Source organism: Molossus molossus, unplaced genomic scaffold, assembly GCF_014108415.1.
Source record: "Molossus molossus isolate mMolMol1 unplaced genomic scaffold, mMolMol1.p scaffold_m16_p_8, whole genome shotgun sequence".
In the NCBI taxonomy this organism is placed as follows: domain Eukaryota; kingdom Metazoa; phylum Chordata; class Mammalia; order Chiroptera; family Molossidae; genus Molossus; species Molossus molossus.
In genome coordinates this window covers 48,539,070-48,557,376 of record NW_023425402.1, presented here as the reverse complement: position 1 = coordinate 48,557,376, position 18,307 = coordinate 48,539,070, and the positions used below count along the sequence as shown (strand labels likewise).

The following is an 18,307-nucleotide window of genomic DNA, read 5'->3' as shown; positions in this document are numbered from 1 at the left end:
TGAGAAATCAGCTGACAGTTTTATGGGTGCTCCCTTGTAGGTAACTAACTGCTTTTCTCTTGCTGCTTTTAAGATTCTCTCTTTATTCTGAACCTTTGGCATTTTGATGATGATGTGCCTTGGTGTGGGCCTTTTTGGGTTCATCTTGTTTGAGACTCTCTGTGCTTCCTGGACTTGTATGTCTGTTTCCTTCACCAAGTTAGGGAAGTTTTCTGTCATTATTTTTTCAAATAGGTTTTTAATTTCTTGCTCTCCCTCTTCTCCTTCTGGCACCCCCATGACGTGAATGTTGATATGCTTGAGGTTGTCCCAGAGGCTCCTTACACTATCATTTTTTGGATTCTTTTTTCTTTTTGGTGTTTTGATTGGGTGTTTTTGCCTCCTTTTATTTCAAATCGATGGTTTGCTTCTTGGCTTTACCTACTCTACTATTGATTCCCTGAAAATTATTCTTTATTCAGTTTGACTGTGCATCCTTCATTTCTGATTAGGCCTTTTTTTATGCTCTTGAGGTACTAAGTTCATTGAGTATCCTTATAACCAGTGTTTTAAACTATGCATCTATTAGATTGCTTATCTCTGTTTTATTTAGTTCTTTTCCTAAAGCTTTGTTCTGTTCTTTCATTTGGGACATGTTTCTCCTCCTTTAGGCTGCTTCCCTGTGTTTGTTTCTATGTATTAGATAGAGCTGCTATGTCTCCTAGGCTGCCTAGGGTGGCCTATTGTAGTAGGTGTCCTGTAGGGTCCAGTGGCACAGCCTTCCTGATCATTCTATTGTGCCCTCAAGGTGCACCCTCGTGTGGACTGTACACCCTTCTGTTGTAATTGAGTCTTGCTGTTGGCATGTCAAGGGGAGAGTTTTTTCCTCAGGCTGATCAGCTTCAAGGACTGGCTGTGCCCACTGACCACTGGCCTCTGACTACCTTGGAGGATCAGCTGTGTAGGGGCTCACCACACAGAGCAAGACTTACTACAGCAGGGCTCTGGCACCCACTGAGTCCACTCCTTGAGTAGGTCGCTTATTGGGGTGGGGGGGGTTCTTTGACGTGGTCTGAAGCTGTCCACTGGGTATACTGGCTCTGGGGCAAGGTCAGCCACTGCCTGTGTTCTACCTGGGGCCACCAGGCATAAGCTACCAAGTGATCTGCAGATGGCTGCTTCTTGTGCCAGGCCTGGGGTGACTTAACGAGAGGTATGGGGCTCAATGAGACCAGATGCTGCTTGTTTGAGAGAACTTAGGAAAATCTGAAGTAGGAGCCAAGACAGACCAATCCTATGGTAAAGTCACTGGAAACACCTTGGGTGGGCTGGAAAGTTAGGTGGGGCTGGGCATTAGGGAATCACCAGGGTGGAGCAACAGTGTGAGCCAGGTTGCTGGAGTCCCAGATAAGGCCCTTTGCCAGCCCCAAGGGGTAAGGGCTCACCAAAAGAACAATGGCCTCTGCCAGCACATCTGTCTGGGAGAAAACTGCTTCTCTAGCTCTCACCAGATGCCAAACAACTCAGTTCTTCCCCATATGTCTCTGGTGCCTTTCAAGCTGCCTCCCCCCGCGCTGGAGCCTGGAGGGTGTGAGTCCAAGTAAGTCCGTGCATGGCCCTTTAAGAGGAGCAGCCTGGGGCTCCAGCCACCTCAGCCTCCCTCAGTCTCAATTCCCGCTTGTTTTTACAGTCAGAAGTTATGGGGACTTCTTTTCCTGGCACTGGAACCCTGAGCTGGGGGGCCTGGTGTGGGACGGGGACCCTTCACTCCTCAGGGAGGACCTTCCCAACCAAGTTATCCCTCCTGACTTTTATCCGCCACATGTGGGTGTGGGCCCAGCCTGTCTGCGCCTCCGCCCCTCCTACCAGTCTCCATGTGGCCTCTTCTCTAATTCCGTAGTTGTAGGACTTCCATTCAGCTTGATTTCAGATGGTTTTGCATGATGGTTATTCTATAGTTCAGTTGTAATTTTGATGTGGTTGTGGGAGGAAGTGAGTACCATATTTACCTGTGTTGCCATCTTGACCGGATAGTTTAGCCTGATAGTTTTTAAAGCTATTGATTTTTAGTAAAAACTTACCCCCCCAAAAAGGTCCAGATGGCTTCACTAGTGAATTCTATCAAATGTTTAAGGAAGAAATAGTACTAATTTTACACAAATTCTTCTAAAAAATAAAAATACTTCCCAATTTATTTTGAGGCTGATATCATCATAGTACTCACACCAAAGACATTACAAAGAATTAAAAATAACAGACCAATATTCCTCATGAATATAGATGCAGAAATTAACAAAATTTTAGCCTATCAAATCCTACAATATATATAAAAAGGATTGCATCATGATCAAGTGAGGTTTATTTCAAGTAAGGTTGGTTTAACATTTGAAAATCAATCTATTAATTCACCATATTAACAGACTAGAAAATAATCTAAAAGAGAAAAAAAACTAAAAAATAAAATTATGACCTAGCTGGTGTGGCTCAGTGGTTGAGCATCAATCCATGCACCAAGAGGTCGCTGGTTCAATTCCCGGTCAGAGCACATGCCCAGGTTGTGGGTCCAATCCCCAACGGACAGCCAATCAATGTTCTCTCTCATTGATGTTTCTATCTCTCTCTCCCTCTCCCTTCCCCTCTCTCTCAAATCAATAAAGAAAAAAAATATTTAAAAAAATAAAAATATGATCATGTCAACAGCTACTGAAAAAAACTGTCAGAATCCAACATTAATTCCTGATAAAAACTGTCAGAAAATTAGAAATATAAAGGAACTTCTTTACTAATTAAAAGCCTCTACAAAAACAAAAACCTATATCACATTTAATGATACAATATTGAATGTTTTCCTTCTAGCATCAGGAGCAAAGCAAGGACGTTCATTCACACCATTTGAACATTGTATTGGAGGGTCTAGTTGTTGGGTCTGAGATTTGATTTTACCCTACATATTAAATAATGAGTTAGCCTGTAACTGTTTTGCAGATGCTAACAGAAGACACAAGTCTGGGTCAGGCAAAAAGGACTTTATTGTTCATGGCACAGCAAGAAGCATGTACATCAGCATATTTGTGTTGGTGACCCTTGGCCCCAAGTCCTGCAGGGGCAATACAATGGGATCAGATGGATACGGTGCCTTCAGTGGATTAGTGTTATAGCTAGAGAACACAGAGTTTGGGGGACCTACTGCTTTTGTAGCAAGCAGTAAGCAAGGCTGCTCTTTGGGAGTGATGGATATTTTTATTATCTTTTATAATATATATTTTTTAATCCTTAACTGAGGACATTTTTCCATTTTTTGTTCAGGTAGAGTGGGAGGGAGAGAGAGGAACAGAGAGAGAGAGAGAAACATCGATGTGAAAGGAACACATCGAGTGGCTGCCACCCGCACAACCGACCAGGGCAGGGACAAACTGCAACCGAGGTACGCGCCCCTAGCGGGAACCGAACCCAGGTCTCTCAGGACCGCAGGCCGACGCTCTAACCGCTGAACCAAACCGGCCAGGGCTATTTTTATTATCTTGATTGTGATAGTAGCATTGGTGCACACATATATCAAAATACATCAGACTGTGCACTTTAAATATTTGCAGTTTTTTGTACATCAATAAAGGTATCCAAAAAAATGAGAAAAACCTTCCATTCCAAGCATTCTAGACCTTTCTATAGCATTAATTTAACCAATATTTTTGAGCTACTACTAATGTGTTAGGCACTGGTCTGGAATACAATGGTAAATAAAATCCCTCTTCCTACTATTACAAGCTACTATTCTTGTAAATAACAAGTAAAACACCAAAGGATAATAACTGTGATAAAAAAAAAAAAAGAGAGAGAGAGAGAGAGAGAGAATTAAGTAGAGTAGTTACTTCAGGTTGGGTGGTGTTCTCTCTGGGAGGGTAACACTGAAGTAGAGATATGAATATCAAGAAGGGTCAACCAAGTCAGAGCACCTCTGGCCTTCATTATTATTTCGGCTGCCTGACTATTCTCATTTCCCTTCAATCTCTTGTAAATGACTGCTGAATTAACTTTCCCAAAGGTTAATCTGATCATATAATTCCTTTGTCCAAAAGCCTTCAATCTCTTTCTTATCTCAATTATTATATGATATTAGCTCTACATTCTGGCATTACAGTCTTCATGCATGTGATAAAACCTATCTTTCTATTCTTCTCACTATTCCTTTATTTTCATATTTTACTTGAAAGCTGCCTGAGAGGCAAAGGAAGATAAGCATAAAGATAAAACAAATAAATAGACAGAATTTATTTTGTCCCATAAAAACATAATAATGAGATAACATAATAATAAACATCATAAGAGAATAATCTACTGAAAATATAATCTGGCTTGGGAAAAAAAATAGAACAAATGTTGCACTGGTCCGTTTGGTTCAGTGGTTAGAGTGTCGGTCTGCGGACCAGAGAGGCCTGGGTTTGTTTCCTGCTAAGGGCACGTACCTCGGTTGGTTTGTCCCCGGCCCCAGTTGGGGTCATGTGGGTGGTAATCAGTTGATGTGTCTCTCTCACATAGATGTTTCTTTCTCTCTCTTCCTCCCTCTCTCCCTCTCACTCTAGCTGAAGATAAATGCAAAAATGTCCTCGAGTGAGGATAAAAAAATATATATATAAAACGGATGTTTACCATTTTAGTGACTTGGTTAAAACCAGTTATTTTCCAAGAGAAATGGATTCTCTTTAAAACCTTTTCATTGTCCTGAGACTGGGGCTAATCCAACATAAGCAAACCTTCTGAAGATAGGGGAGAGATGTGCTGTTCCCCACCTCAACACCAAAATGATTTGAAGACAGTTCCCTTGCAGAAGCCTTGATTAGATTCTTAGGGAGTGGGTAAAAAATAAACAACAAAGAATCAGAAAAAGAGTGTGTTGGGGTCCCCAAGACCACCCCCAGCTTTGATGATTTGTTGGAAGGATTCACAGGACTCAGCATATAGTTAGACTGACAGTTATGGTTTATCACAGCCAAAGGATACAAAGCAAAAACAGCAAAGGAAAAGGGTACATGAGATGAAGTCTGGAGAAAACCAGGTGCAAGTTTCCAAGAGTCCTTCCTCTACCAGTGGAGTCACACAGCATGTGCTTAATTCCTCCTGTATTAACACATGTGAACTAACATGTGATAACACATGTGGAATGTGTTATCTACCAGAGAAATTCATTGGAGAATCAGTGCCCAGGTTTTTCACTGGGGTTGGTCCTGCAGGCATCCTTTGAATTTCAGACTCCCAGAAGGAAAGCAGGTATTCAGCATAAACTACACTGTTTGCAGAGACAGTTCAGGTACACTGAGCTGCCCTTATCATTAGAGAATGGTGGAAACATTCCTAAAATCCAAGTTCCCAGATGCCAGCAAAGGGTCAACCTTACAAGTAGGCTTTTCTGCACAGGGATCTGCAATATGAGTATCTTGCAAATCTGCATATGCAATGTGAAAAGATTCTTACTTTTTGATCCAAAAATCTCACTTTCAGAATTTTTTATATACAAAATGTTCATCACAATATTGTTTACATTAGTAAACAAAGTAAACAAGGTAAGTGTCCAAAAATTGTGCAATGATTTAGTAAATTATAGTACAGTAGTATAAAGAAATATTAAGTAGGCATTAAAATTATATTTTATATATCATCTATATCTATCTATCTATCTATCTATCTATCTATCTATCTATCTATCTATCTATCTATCTAATAACTCCCAAAATGGGAGAAATCCAGAAGAAAATACATTAAAATATAGTAATGATTCATTTCTGGAGGATGGTTTAGATAAAATAATTTTTATTTTCCTCTTGATCTACATCTATGATCAATTTCTTTTTTTTATCCTTATCTGAGGACATTTTTTCATTTTTTGTTCAGATAGAGTGGGAGGGAGAGAGAAGAGAGAGAAACATAGATGTGAAAGGGACACATCGAGTGGCTGCCACCTGCACAATGACCCAACCAGGGCCGGGGACAAACTGCAACCGAGGTACATGCCCTTAGCAGGAACTGAACCCGGGTCTCCAGGGGCCGCAGACCGACGCTCTAACCACTGAGCCAAACCGGCCAGGGCTATGATCAATTTTTATTTGATGAACATGTATTTACTTTTCTAACTAGAAAAGATTATAATAAGATAGTTACATTAAAAAGATTTTAGATATAAAGATCTGGGTATTCAAAGCCAATTTTGCTAATGTGTTAAATATTTAGTGTGTATAGTGAGTAACATGAGTACAATGTATAAGGCAGCTTGATTAGAGAATTCTTAGAATGGCAAACGACCATTTAAAATGAGATTTTTCTATTTAATATGCTTTTTTCTTCAATTAGCTACCATAAAAAAAAAAAGTAAAGAGAGGGGAAATTTTATAAACATTAAAGAAAGCACAGTGGCCCTGGCCAGCCTGGCTCAGCGGTTAGAACATCGACCTGCGGTCCAGAGAGACCCAGGTTCGGTTCCCGCTAAGGGCATGTACCTCGGTTGCAGTTTGTCCCCGGCCCTGGTTGGATCATGTGGGTGGCAACCACTCTATGTGTCCTTTTCACGTCGATGTTTATCTCTCTCTCTTCCTCTCTCTCCCTCCCACTCTATCTAAACAAAAAATGGAAAAAAATGTCCTCGGGTGAGGATAAAAAAAAAAAGAAAGCCCAATGACTAATTTTTATTGTGAGGAACAAACGGTTTACAAATTAGCAAGTGTAAAAATAAAAATGCTATTTTTCAATGGCTAGAACAAAGAATAAATTTCCTAAATTTCTTTCAATGTTTACATGATCACAATTTACAATCTGTTAAGTATTACTAAAATAAGTCACATACATTTTCATAGTTTTAAGGAGGGTTAGATAATTACTCTACAAACCTCGTCTGCAGAAGGTGATTTCAAACTTATCCAGGTCCAATTCCCCTCCATGTGCTTAATGCATCTACCCTCATTACACAGACACCGCTCCACAGAAAGCTATTGTTGTACTGCCCAGAGAGATTCTCTAGCACTGCTGTTAAGTAGCCATATAGAAAACAGACCACTATTGTCTCCTCTCATCCCTAGACAGAAGAAGTGGTTTGCAGCTTCTTTTAAATCACAAAGCAATTCTTTTGTGTACTGAATTGGCCCACGGCTAGGGAGGTTGTGCAACTCACTTCCCGCATGACCTCCACTTGAGGAGGCTCCCAGTCCTGCCAGAACAGGAAAACCTTGAAGGCCCTCCACGTGGGCCAGTGCTTTTTTTGCCTCTGAACTGATTCGTGGGCCAAGTCAGAGAAACCAAAGTCTGAAAAGCCATTTCAATGGCAAACACACTCAGAGAGGGCGAAAAAGCCAGAATTTGTATGGTTAGGAAGAGAAATGTGGTTAACCTACATTGGACACGGGGCATGAAGGGTCATCAAAAAGCATGCCTACTGCCTCAGTTCAACTATGCATTTTTCCTCTCTATATATATATATTTAAAAAGCCCTTTAAATAGTTTGGCTATATTCAGAGATGTAACTACTTAAAAAGGTCTCTAGTGTATTAAAGGATTGTTTTGGGGGAGTGACAGGGAAAGAGGGCGGATGAACCAAGCATGGTTACAGATGCTTTTGAGTAAAACTTATTTGCTAATCAAGGTCAGCCACTTGCTAATTGGTGCTTTATGTATGACCAACAGTCTTTCAAAGATTTTGCTGCTCATCTTTTCTTCTTCCCAGGAAGAAACAGATTATATAGGACTTGAAGTAAAAATCCCGGGTTCAGTTCACAGCACTGTCAAACATGCATTAACAATTTCCAGGCGCTATGTTTTCCTGCCATTTGTCACTTCTGAATTTCGGGCTTTACCTCTATAAAGTGGGTACACCAAGAAATGTCACCCTTTCCATAGGTGATTATGTAGGAAGAAAGTATGTATAAGCAAACTCTAAAGAGCTATCCGAGCATTTACTATGATTGTTGCCATTAGGTCTTCTTGACACATAGAAAGTACTTAACAAATGTTCACAAAATTACTAATGAACTGGGATAATTATGGTAGACAAATGGTAAGAGTGGATAAGTCATGAACCTTTAAGCCAGTAACACATTTACTTAAAAAGTAATAGATATTTAACTAAGTTGAACACCTTGAAAGTATCCTGGGGAAAACAATGCCTCAGCTGCCAGAAGAGGTCACTGTACTCATCATATACGGGGGATCCTAGGTATGGCAGATGGATACTAGCAAATCAGGTTTCATTAGGGTACAGAGGCAGTAGAATGAGAGGTTAAGAGCCTCAGCTCTGGAGTTTAAATCTCAACTAACAAGTTGTGTGACCGCAGGCAAATTACTTCATCTTTTCTAAACCTCAGTTTTCACCTATGTAAAAAGGGGATAGAGTAGTATTTGCTAGTATAATTTCTGTGAAGATTAAGTGTCAAAACACAGGTGAATACTTACCACAGTGATGTCTGGTTAGCTATCTATCTTCATCATACCATATACAGGATGGCATTCTAGAAGTAGAACTAAACCAGGAGCCCTCCATTTTACAATCTGCTATTAACCTTTAGCCATGGTGAACTATGGTCCTATATCCTGCCGGTCTCCACACACCACAGTGCTGCTTGGGTGGACTCAGATATGCTTACTGGGAACTGTAGTTCCCTCAACCAAATATTAGCAGATGTCCAAGGTATAATTCTTCACATTTCACTAACCACTCTCTGAACCATCCAGAGTCCCTGGGTTATACTTTTAAATTTCTTATCCAAGTTGCTCATGCTCTATGTTTCATTTCTAGTAAAATTTATCTTCCTTTTTTCAAATGAAAATGTCAAAAGCTTAAGATGAGCATACATGCATATTTTTTCTCATTTGCAGTGAGTGAAATCTTGCTAATACAGAAGATAAAAAAGTTAGAATAATGAAACACTATGATAGGAACCCCTTATAATAGGATATACCACATTAAATGATGATGGTGGTCAATGAAGCAATTGCTTCACATTCAATATCCTACTGAAATGTATTAACTGCATTAAAAAAAATAAAATAAAACCTAACCCTTCTTGAGATGTCCTGCCAAATGAGTCAAAAACCTTAATTCTAGATCTATAAAATTTATCAAAATAACCCAACTGTGAAACCACTGAAATTCTTTTCATAGAGAATTTAATAATGCAGTAAATTCTGGATCTTGGATATAAAAGACATTCCTCCTTCATGCCCCCAACAGTCATCATCTGGAAATCACGTCTACTGCTTTGGGACACGAGAGGCCCCTTCCTCTGGGGAGAGGTTAGCCCCAGCCACCTCAGCCTGAGCTGTTCCTCCAGTCTGCCTGTCTTGTGACAGTGCTACCTGCCAGCCAGCAACGTCCCGGTGTCTACTGGGCAGCTGCAGATTGAACAGACTGTGAATCCAGCTAGAGGATAAGAGGTTGTTTTAATTGGCTAAAGCTGCCATGTACTAAGCGTATGGCCATGAATTTGTAGCCAAAACACTAATCTAAAAAAAAAATGTCATGTGCAATTAAAACAGAAAACAAAAATGACATTTTCACTCGTCAATTCCAGTTTTGCCACAAGGGTTTTTATCCTAACATTTTATAATGACTACCAAATCCTTACCTTTGCTGAAGTAGAATTTTCATGGTATACTCCTTGTACCAAGTCCCTAAGGGCACTTGCTAAAAGTTCCACAACCTAAAAAAAAGATCAAAAAGTAAAATAAACCATTTAAAAAATTTATCCACATTTTTACCTCAGAAGGCTTAGAAGCAAGGCAGTATTTGTGTTTGATAGAAAAAAATAAAAAAAGAAACACAGCCCACAGGGTTATGTGCAAAGATTCTGGCAAACAGCATTGCCCACCTGGATATTAAGTGCTGTGATCCAATTTTTCAGTCACAATTTAAGCAACAACAACAATAAAAAAAAACAGAAAGAAAGAAAAAATCGTATAAGCATAGCATTTAACTAATATACATGTAAACCCAGTAATAGCCATTTTGAACATAAACTTAGATTTCAGACAACTAATGAAATCTTAACCCAATTTATTTTCTGTATGTTTATTTCTGTCAGGTGGATACTTTTTCAATATCCCCATTCTGTGAACCATTACAATGCTAATTTTCATACTTAATACAGAAAAAAAAGCAAATGCAAAAGAATGGTCAACCTGTCAAATGTGTTCATTCTGTTGTACTTAAAATGCACTGTGGATATATTCAGTGTAGGAACCCTGGGTCAAACATACCTTATTTTTAAACCTGAAAATTTTTACAGAAACATAATATTGAAATCGTATTCATCAAACCTGTATTATTTTCAAGGCTCAGACTATTAAAAAAAAAAAAAAAAATCAAGCAAAATCAAAAGCTTTGAACTTGTTCCAGAATGTAAAACAAGCAGAAAACAGTAAATGGTCTCTTTGGAACTACTGTACAATTTAGAGTTGTTTGCATAAATCATCTTAATTCAAAAGGATAAAATAGTGCAATTTATTATAATGTTCACTGCAGCCATTTCAAACAAGAATTCCTCAAGGCAATCCTATCCTCTTCTTATGAAGTCTTAATATCGTGTATATTTAGCTTTCAATATTATGCAGTTCCATATCTGATTCTCTTTGTTTCCTAAAATTTAGCTCAGTTCTGATTGAATTAAAGGATTTTGTTTCAGCTTTTATCATTCTTGTAATTGAAGACATTATTAAGCCAAAGGATACAGACCCAAACAACAAGGTATTTCAATTTCAGGTACCCTAAATTTAATAAACATTTTCTTACAGACAAATTACATTAATTTGTAGAAAGACTTGCCTTAACATTTTAACACATGAGTATTTATCTCCAAATTTATATTTATATGTATACTGCATAACATACACAAGGCTGCTGATATGGAAATTTTGATGATTAAAGGCATGCTTTTTTTCTAGTCTGCAAATAAGTTAATTTGTAAGACCTATACAAAGTCTTTTTTTTTTTTTTAAATCGCATTGCCCTTTAGGTAACCAAATACTTAAGAAATATTGTAGCAATATGAGCTGCAGAGGAACTGGAAGGACAATGATCCTACAGTGTTACCAGATGTGTTGAGTTATTTAAGTGGGGAAGAGAGAAAAATGAATGGATTTTTTCCCCCTGAAGGTATCAGATAAGCCCTATTCCCAAATCCAGGAGGATCGCATATCACCAACAGGTCTATGAAAGACTGTAACGAAATGCGCAGCATCAGATTGAATTACAGTTTATACAAGCAACATCCCAAGATCCTCCTGATGGCTGGACACATAATACAGATCACTCACTCACTAAGAAATGTTATGGTTTTGAAACAGTTTGAGCTCTGAGACCAGCACTGGTAAAGGAAGAGGGAGTTACAAAGAGAAAGTCTGACACTAAATGTCAAAATGATGGTATGAACTTTTAACAAAGAATCTGGATCCATGTTCCTTTACTTCCCTGAAATTCCAGACCAGGCAGAAGCGAGAAAAACATTTTATTCTGACTCATCTTCTCTTAATGAAATCAGCATATACAGGCAGGCCTGTACTTACAAGTTCATAATTTGTAAATGACCTATACTTCCTATACAAATGGCCATACTTACTTGAGCAGAACACACCTTCATAGCCAATGACAATCATCAAGGAGAAAGTTTTGGAATATTGTGGGTTAACAAGTCCAGGAAGATAAGAGATTACGAAAGGCAGGAATAGCCTAGAGGAGTTGAATGTGTCCCAGGCAAGGGTGACTTACTCAGTGCACACATAAATCTCTTTCCATTGCCTGCAATGTTTATTTTTAAAATTATACCAAAGAGAGATGTGTTTAAGTATCCTCTTCCTTTAAAATCGCAAATATTTACAGAAAGACCACAGGGCTACCAGCCACCCGTGCTTTAACAAAACTAATCTTCTTTTCACTGGATAGTTTACTACCTCAGGCATTCACCTATTTAGATGCTTGTTGTACTACAATATAAGAAAGCAGTTGCTGCCCTGGCCGGTTTGGCTCAGCGGTTAGAGCAAAGGCCTGTGGTCCTGAGAGACCTGGGTTCGGTTCCCCCTAAGGGCACATACCTTGGTTGCAGTTTGTCCCTGGCCCTGGTTGGGTCGTGTGGGTGGCAACCAATCGATGTGTCCCTTTCATGTCGTTGATGTTTCTCTCTCTCTCCTCCCCTCCCTCTTTCCCTCCCTCCCTCCCACTCTATCTGAACAAAAAATGGAAAAAATGTCCTCGGGTGAGGATAAAAAAAAAAAAAAAATAAGAAAGCAGTTGCTTAATGACATTTTCCCCCTCAGATTCTTGAGAAATAATTTGTTCAAGCAACCCAAAAATGGTAGCAAGGACAAAGGCAGCCAGAGACTCCAGAAGCCTAAATGCTGGATGTCCTCAGGCTAAGAGCCCAAGGCCCAGAAATCCTGTGCTTTACACAAGAGCAACCAAGAGCAACCATGAGAGACATTCAAGGACTTAACAAAACAACGTTTCTGAAGCCCAGGGCAGCAAGCAAACACTTTCTAAAGGAAGACGGCCTTAATGAGCCTGATGTTAGCCACTCTGAAAAGCCCAACAGGTTAGACTGGGAGGAGACAGAGCAGGTGATGAGCCAGAGGATCTAGATTCTACTGCAAGGCCTACTACTTATTTCATTGTAAGATTTTGGGCAAATCAATGAATCTCTCTAAGCTTTGGTTTTCCTCAACTATGAAATTAGGAAAGTTGCAGAACATAATTCCTTCAAGTCTCTTCCAGTTCTAAGGTTCTGAGCTTCTAAAAATGTAAATCTTAGTATTTATAATTAGCCATGTAAATTTAAAAACTACTTTTCGGCAATCTGTTCTTTTCACATTGACCTTTTCTTCTGTCTGAACTTGTCTGATTATCCGTGAAACTTTTTGTCCCCAATCCCCCTTGGTTCCAATTCCTAGAATCAAAAGGAAAAACATTTCCGTTTTTTTTAAACCATTATGACTGGTAGTCTATTCCATCAGCTGACAAAAAAGTCCTACATGAGTCAATTAAAGATCACATTGCTGAGTTCCGGGTCTCGAACGGCTCTAAGGCTTGGGAGTAATTCACACATATCAGATTCAGAATGACATCAGGTTTAAGTGCAAAATTGCATCAAACAAAAAATGGCAGTCATTGGTCATATTACTTCCTTCCCTAAAAAGTAAATATGTAGATCATTTATTTTATTTTATTTTTTTATTTAAATTTTTTTCTTTATTGATTAGAGAGGGGGTTGGTTAGAGGGAGAGATGGATAGAAACATCAATGAGAGGATACTGATTTGCCACCTCCTGCATGTCCCCCACTGGGGATCAGGATCACAACCTGGGTATGTGCCCTGACCAGGAATCGAACTGGTGACCTCTTGGTGCATGGGTTGACACTCAACCACTGAGCCACACCAGCTGGGCTGTAGAGCATTTAGAAAAGCATCTGGAACATAAGTTTTAGTGAGTGTCAACTTATTAGTCTTCTATACTTCTATATTATTACTCTATATTCAGTACAAATCTTAGATAGATGAAAGGCACTGTGTGAAAAGCAAGATTACGGTGTCTTTTACGTTGTGTACACAAACATTTTAGAAGAAAGTGGGGTTTAATTCAACAACAGAACACACAAAAAGACCGTTTCAACCAAAATCAGAGACTTCTGTAACACTGACTTGTTGCATTCTGAAATAATTTCAGATTATATGACTTTCACCATCAATGTTATACAATTTACTTCAGCAGTGGAGAGGAAACAAAAAGGAGATAATTTTCTTCATTTCTGCATTTCTGGAGGTTGTGGGAATAGCAGAATTGCTCACCTGTACATTCAAATGCAAAAATGCTTTTCTCTTCAATTTGTGCCATATGCTCACATTGGACTGCACAGCAATGCCATACATATAGCAACCCCAGTCTAACACCTTGGATTTCAGTGAGACAGAATTGGTAACCATACAAATGTCACTGTTATGAGCTGGCCTCCCCTGCTACCTCATTTTTTGGCTACCAGGAAGGCCATATAGAAAAGTAAGTGAACAGATACCTCCTTCCAAATGGTATTCTTAAGCAAATGTTGCTCTTTCTCAATTCACTCACTACCCTCTCACCAAAGACAAGGAATAGGTAGTATTCATATGCACCTAAAACTTAGCATACAGAGCTGATATCACTGACCTTTGGAATAAATTTCTTAAACTGTAAACCAGAACACTTTGGTTTGGTCGGAGCACCTATTCAAAGTTAAAAGTACAGTGCAACTAAATCTTCAGAAAAAATGTTAACTATAAACGAATGTGGCCCAATTAAAGTTAGCCAGCATAGGCTAACTAAGTTGATGCAATAAAGCAGTGAGTTGTATATTATTTCACTTTTAAAAAGTTGCTACATACGCAATTTGCTTGGTAGGTATATAAAAACTGTGGAGGCCATTACAGATTTATAATCTTCTTTCAAAAACGTGTACTGGAAAGGTTATTTTAATGACGGTTTTTACTGCAGTGTGGCATGACAAGACAACATGTGATCCATCACGCTATTTAGGAGGCATATGAACACATGGCCCTCAGCCTTTACTACTCTTCACAGCTGCTAGCAAAGGAAAGTTGCGTGTGCACGCATCTGCAGTGCTGATGGCATTAATTACACGCAAATTTACTGCACGCCTCCCCCACCCCCGGGAACAAATAGCGGCGCATAGAGCAGTAGCAAAGGTAAAGTGCCCTTGGGGAAGAATTATTTCGCATATACATCGTGGGAAGAACAAAAGATGAATTTAATGTAAATATGTCCTTTTCAAAGAGCTTTGGCACTTGAATGGATATTGTCAAGATTTTTTTAAATCCATGAAATCTATATTGTGCATGGACAGGTCTTACAGAAAAATACATTTATAGATGAAGGACGCTGAATAGTCTGCTAATGGTAATCAGAGCAGTTAGCAACACTCTTTAGTTCCTCTTCATACAAGAGAGATGCAGGCAAAGACGGACAGGTACGAGAGAGAGGGAATGGTTAAGGAGTAGTATGCACCCATACAGAGACCATTAATAACCTCTGATATTTGTAAAGCACTTTATCATTTATAAACTGGGTTTAACCAAGTCCATCCATGTGGATTCAGTCCCCAGTGCTCAGCCAGAGCTACAAAGCTGGCAGGAAGAAGCAACCTCAAAAGAACACGGTGAGCAGCAGCAGTGGCCAAATAAGGGGTGAATCTCCTCACCCACCACCTGGGCACACAGAACCCAGATGAGCCCTAATATGCAGTGCTGATTAATATAAATGAGTGGCTTTAATAGAGCCATTGATGAAGTCTACGAAAGAATAGTTCTCTCCACTCCTTCCTATCAGACAAAGACTAGGTTTAATGACGACAGTGATAAAAGGTCTGTTGCCATAAACACACCACCAACTCACAGGAGTTCTGGAGGAACTTCTAACTTGGCTTTTTGAAGGGAGCCTTTTCAGTGCTGCCAAACGTGTAAGGCCGAGCTTACTTGTGGGAGGGATGGCAATCTGTTCTCGGGAGCTGGAAGTTCTTTCTGGCTCAGGGGGAAGAGCTGCGAGAGAAATGGCACTACCAGTGGGCCAGGTGCAGCAAAAAACTAAGCAAATTGATAATCTTAATTTTTAATTTTGAACAGCTGATACATTGGTTTATAAACTCTAACTACTAGTAACATTTGTCAAAAAGGATTCAGGAAAATTTAAAGAAAAGGATAAAATCACAACTAATAGAGTTTACAAGAAAGAGGCCACAAGTTCAGGAAAATAGCTTGAATCTGAAGGGTTGAAATTTAATATTATTATTGACTAGTGCACTCATTCTATAAACACTTGCTGAGAGGCAATTATGTGCCTGGTATGGACTAATGAAAGCAGTCACAGCCTCATAAAGACAAACGCCATTAATTTGTGTTTGATCACTTAGAAGATTAAGTCATAGGTAAGCTACATGACCTCGGGCCAGCCACATCAGTTCTTTGGGGCTCAGTTTGCTTGTCTAGGCAAGAGGTGTATGCTTTATCAACAGTAAGCCCCATGGTCAGAAATAACTAAATGAGCAGCTGTATACATTTTTTTTTGTTCAAAACAACTGTAAGGAATAATTATTTAGCCAGAAATGTGGATTCCTTTTACTAAGTAAAAGGATAGCCCAACAATATGTTTACCTTTTGAATGAAGGTACATCGTTCTTGGCCGTTTGTCTGTCACTGAACAATGACAAATAATCATTTATTTATTTAAACAATGATGAATTTCCTGAGAAAGTGGCAGATCATTAAAAATGCTTGAGTCAAGATGGACTTTACATAAGAAATAAAGAAGGAGAGGCCAAGTATCTAGCTTTACTACAAATAGGTAAATAGCAGCTGAGAACTGAGTGTTTAAGACATGAAACAAAGTGATTCTGACATTATCATACAACAGCTGGCTTTGTGATCCTCCACCATCTTCTATGTGGGAATGACACGCATGCAGTCTGCTGTACTCAGGGGGTCCCACATTAGGACGCTCCGCACTCAGAGGCACTGCTGCACCTTGCTCTGGCCAAACTTCCTCTGACAGAATTGTGTGTGCCGTTTCAGTGATCTGCCCACTTTTTCCCATATGGCTGATAATCTCCATTTTCTTTCAGTTATGTTAAGTGATGTTTTCCAAGTGTGATTTTACTTAAAAGTTAAACTGGAGAAACACAAGTTCACACTGTGAAACATCAACACCAGAATCATAGTACAGTATTTCATTCAGCTGAATGGATGCTGCTGGCTAGAGCACTGCCTAACAGCACTGACTTCCAAAATTTTATTATTATTATTTTTATTTTTCTATTGCTTTTGGGGGGGGGGTGGCAGAGAGAGAGAGAGAGAGAGAGAGAGAGAGAGAGAGAGACATCGATGTAAGAGAGATACATGGGTTGCTTGCCTCCTGCACAACCCTGACTAGGGCTGGGGAATGAACCAGCAGCCCAGCTACGTGCCCTTGACCAGGAATGAAACCCGCAACTCTTCAGTCTATGGGCCAGCGATCTAACTGCTGAACCGAACAGCCCAAGGCAACTTCCACATTTTTAAAATTGCAACCACAGTAAAAACTGTATTTCACATCATGACAAAGTATGTGCATACATATAAAAACGAATAAAAAGCTTTATTCTTCCTCTATTTTCTACTACAATCCACTAAAAACAGTGTTGATAGTGATTTGCTAAATTGATTTTACCACCCACCGATAAACAAGATGTGATCTGTGGTTTGAAATATCCTACATCATGCTGATATGTGTCACTCACAGCTCCCACCCTGGTTAGCCACCTTAACTGCACATGAAGTTCCCAAATTTTTGTTATTCTGAAATATGTTTGTAAAGGCGTTAATTCTTTTATCATTTTGTATCAAAACATTTAAATTAACTGAATGTAAACAGAGGTAGGAGGCAGGATGAAAGAGAACAACTCTTGGGTAGTATGGGGTTCATTCTGTTAGGTGCATATCAATCTTGTTGGTTTACATACCTGGTGTTGACTCTTAGCTTTAATCTGACAAGATTTATAAAAAACAATTGCCTGAGACCACATTTGGACAAAGAGTAAAAAATTTCAGGATTTTTCTGGAATTCACACATACATCTGGAAAATTCTAAGTATACTGTATCTTTTGGGTAACACAAGTCACTTTTTAGCTCAACCAGTCCCCTTTAAATTGGGCCACACTAAAAGGCGGATGTTTGTAATTTAGAGACATCCTAAGGTTTGTGCTTCAAAGGCAGCCACAGAAATAAAACATGAATCATATGCATTAAAATCCATGCATCTTGTCTAAAACTGTAATTGTATTTCTTCCAAATACCTCCACAGCTCTCCAAAATGTGTGATTCAATGGAATTCTAAAAATAACTTGGCTCCACTGGTACTACATTCTATAAATTCAGATAATCCTTTTTTCCCCTCCATAAACATCAGGTAGTAGAAACTTGAGACTGACTGCTTTGTATCCTTGAATCAAATATTGGGTACCCTTGAATTAGGAATTCTCGTTTATAAAGATGCACATACAGGTTTTTAAACTGGTACCTTCAATGCTTCCTTAGCACAATGCACACAAAAATTTTGTTGACTTGCCAATACTGTTCTAGTATGTAAATTAGTTATATCAATATAACTATTTAAAGACAATTTACAGTTATCATTTTGTTTTATCACTATTTTCAGAAATTTACATTTGCGTATCACCTTATAGCTTTTAAAGTTTTGAACAAATGAAGGGGTATAAGTTCCTCATCACAAATCTGCCATAAAGGTGAGTTTATTGCTCTGGCTGGTTGGTTCAGTGGTAAA

General features: G+C 39.0%; 1 protein-coding gene across 1 annotated transcript in view; it reads right to left on the bottom strand.

The window, feature by feature from the left end:
- PDSS2 (decaprenyl diphosphate synthase subunit 2) overlaps window positions 1–18,307 on the bottom strand; it is a 261,210-nt gene that overhangs the window by 78,165 nt on the left and 164,738 nt on the right. Inside the window, exon 4 of the mRNA XM_036249222.1 lies at window positions 9,582–9,656. Coding sequence (XP_036105115.1) covers window positions 9,582–9,656 — 75 coding nt within the window. The remainder of the gene's footprint in view (window positions 1–9,581; window positions 9,657–18,307) is intronic.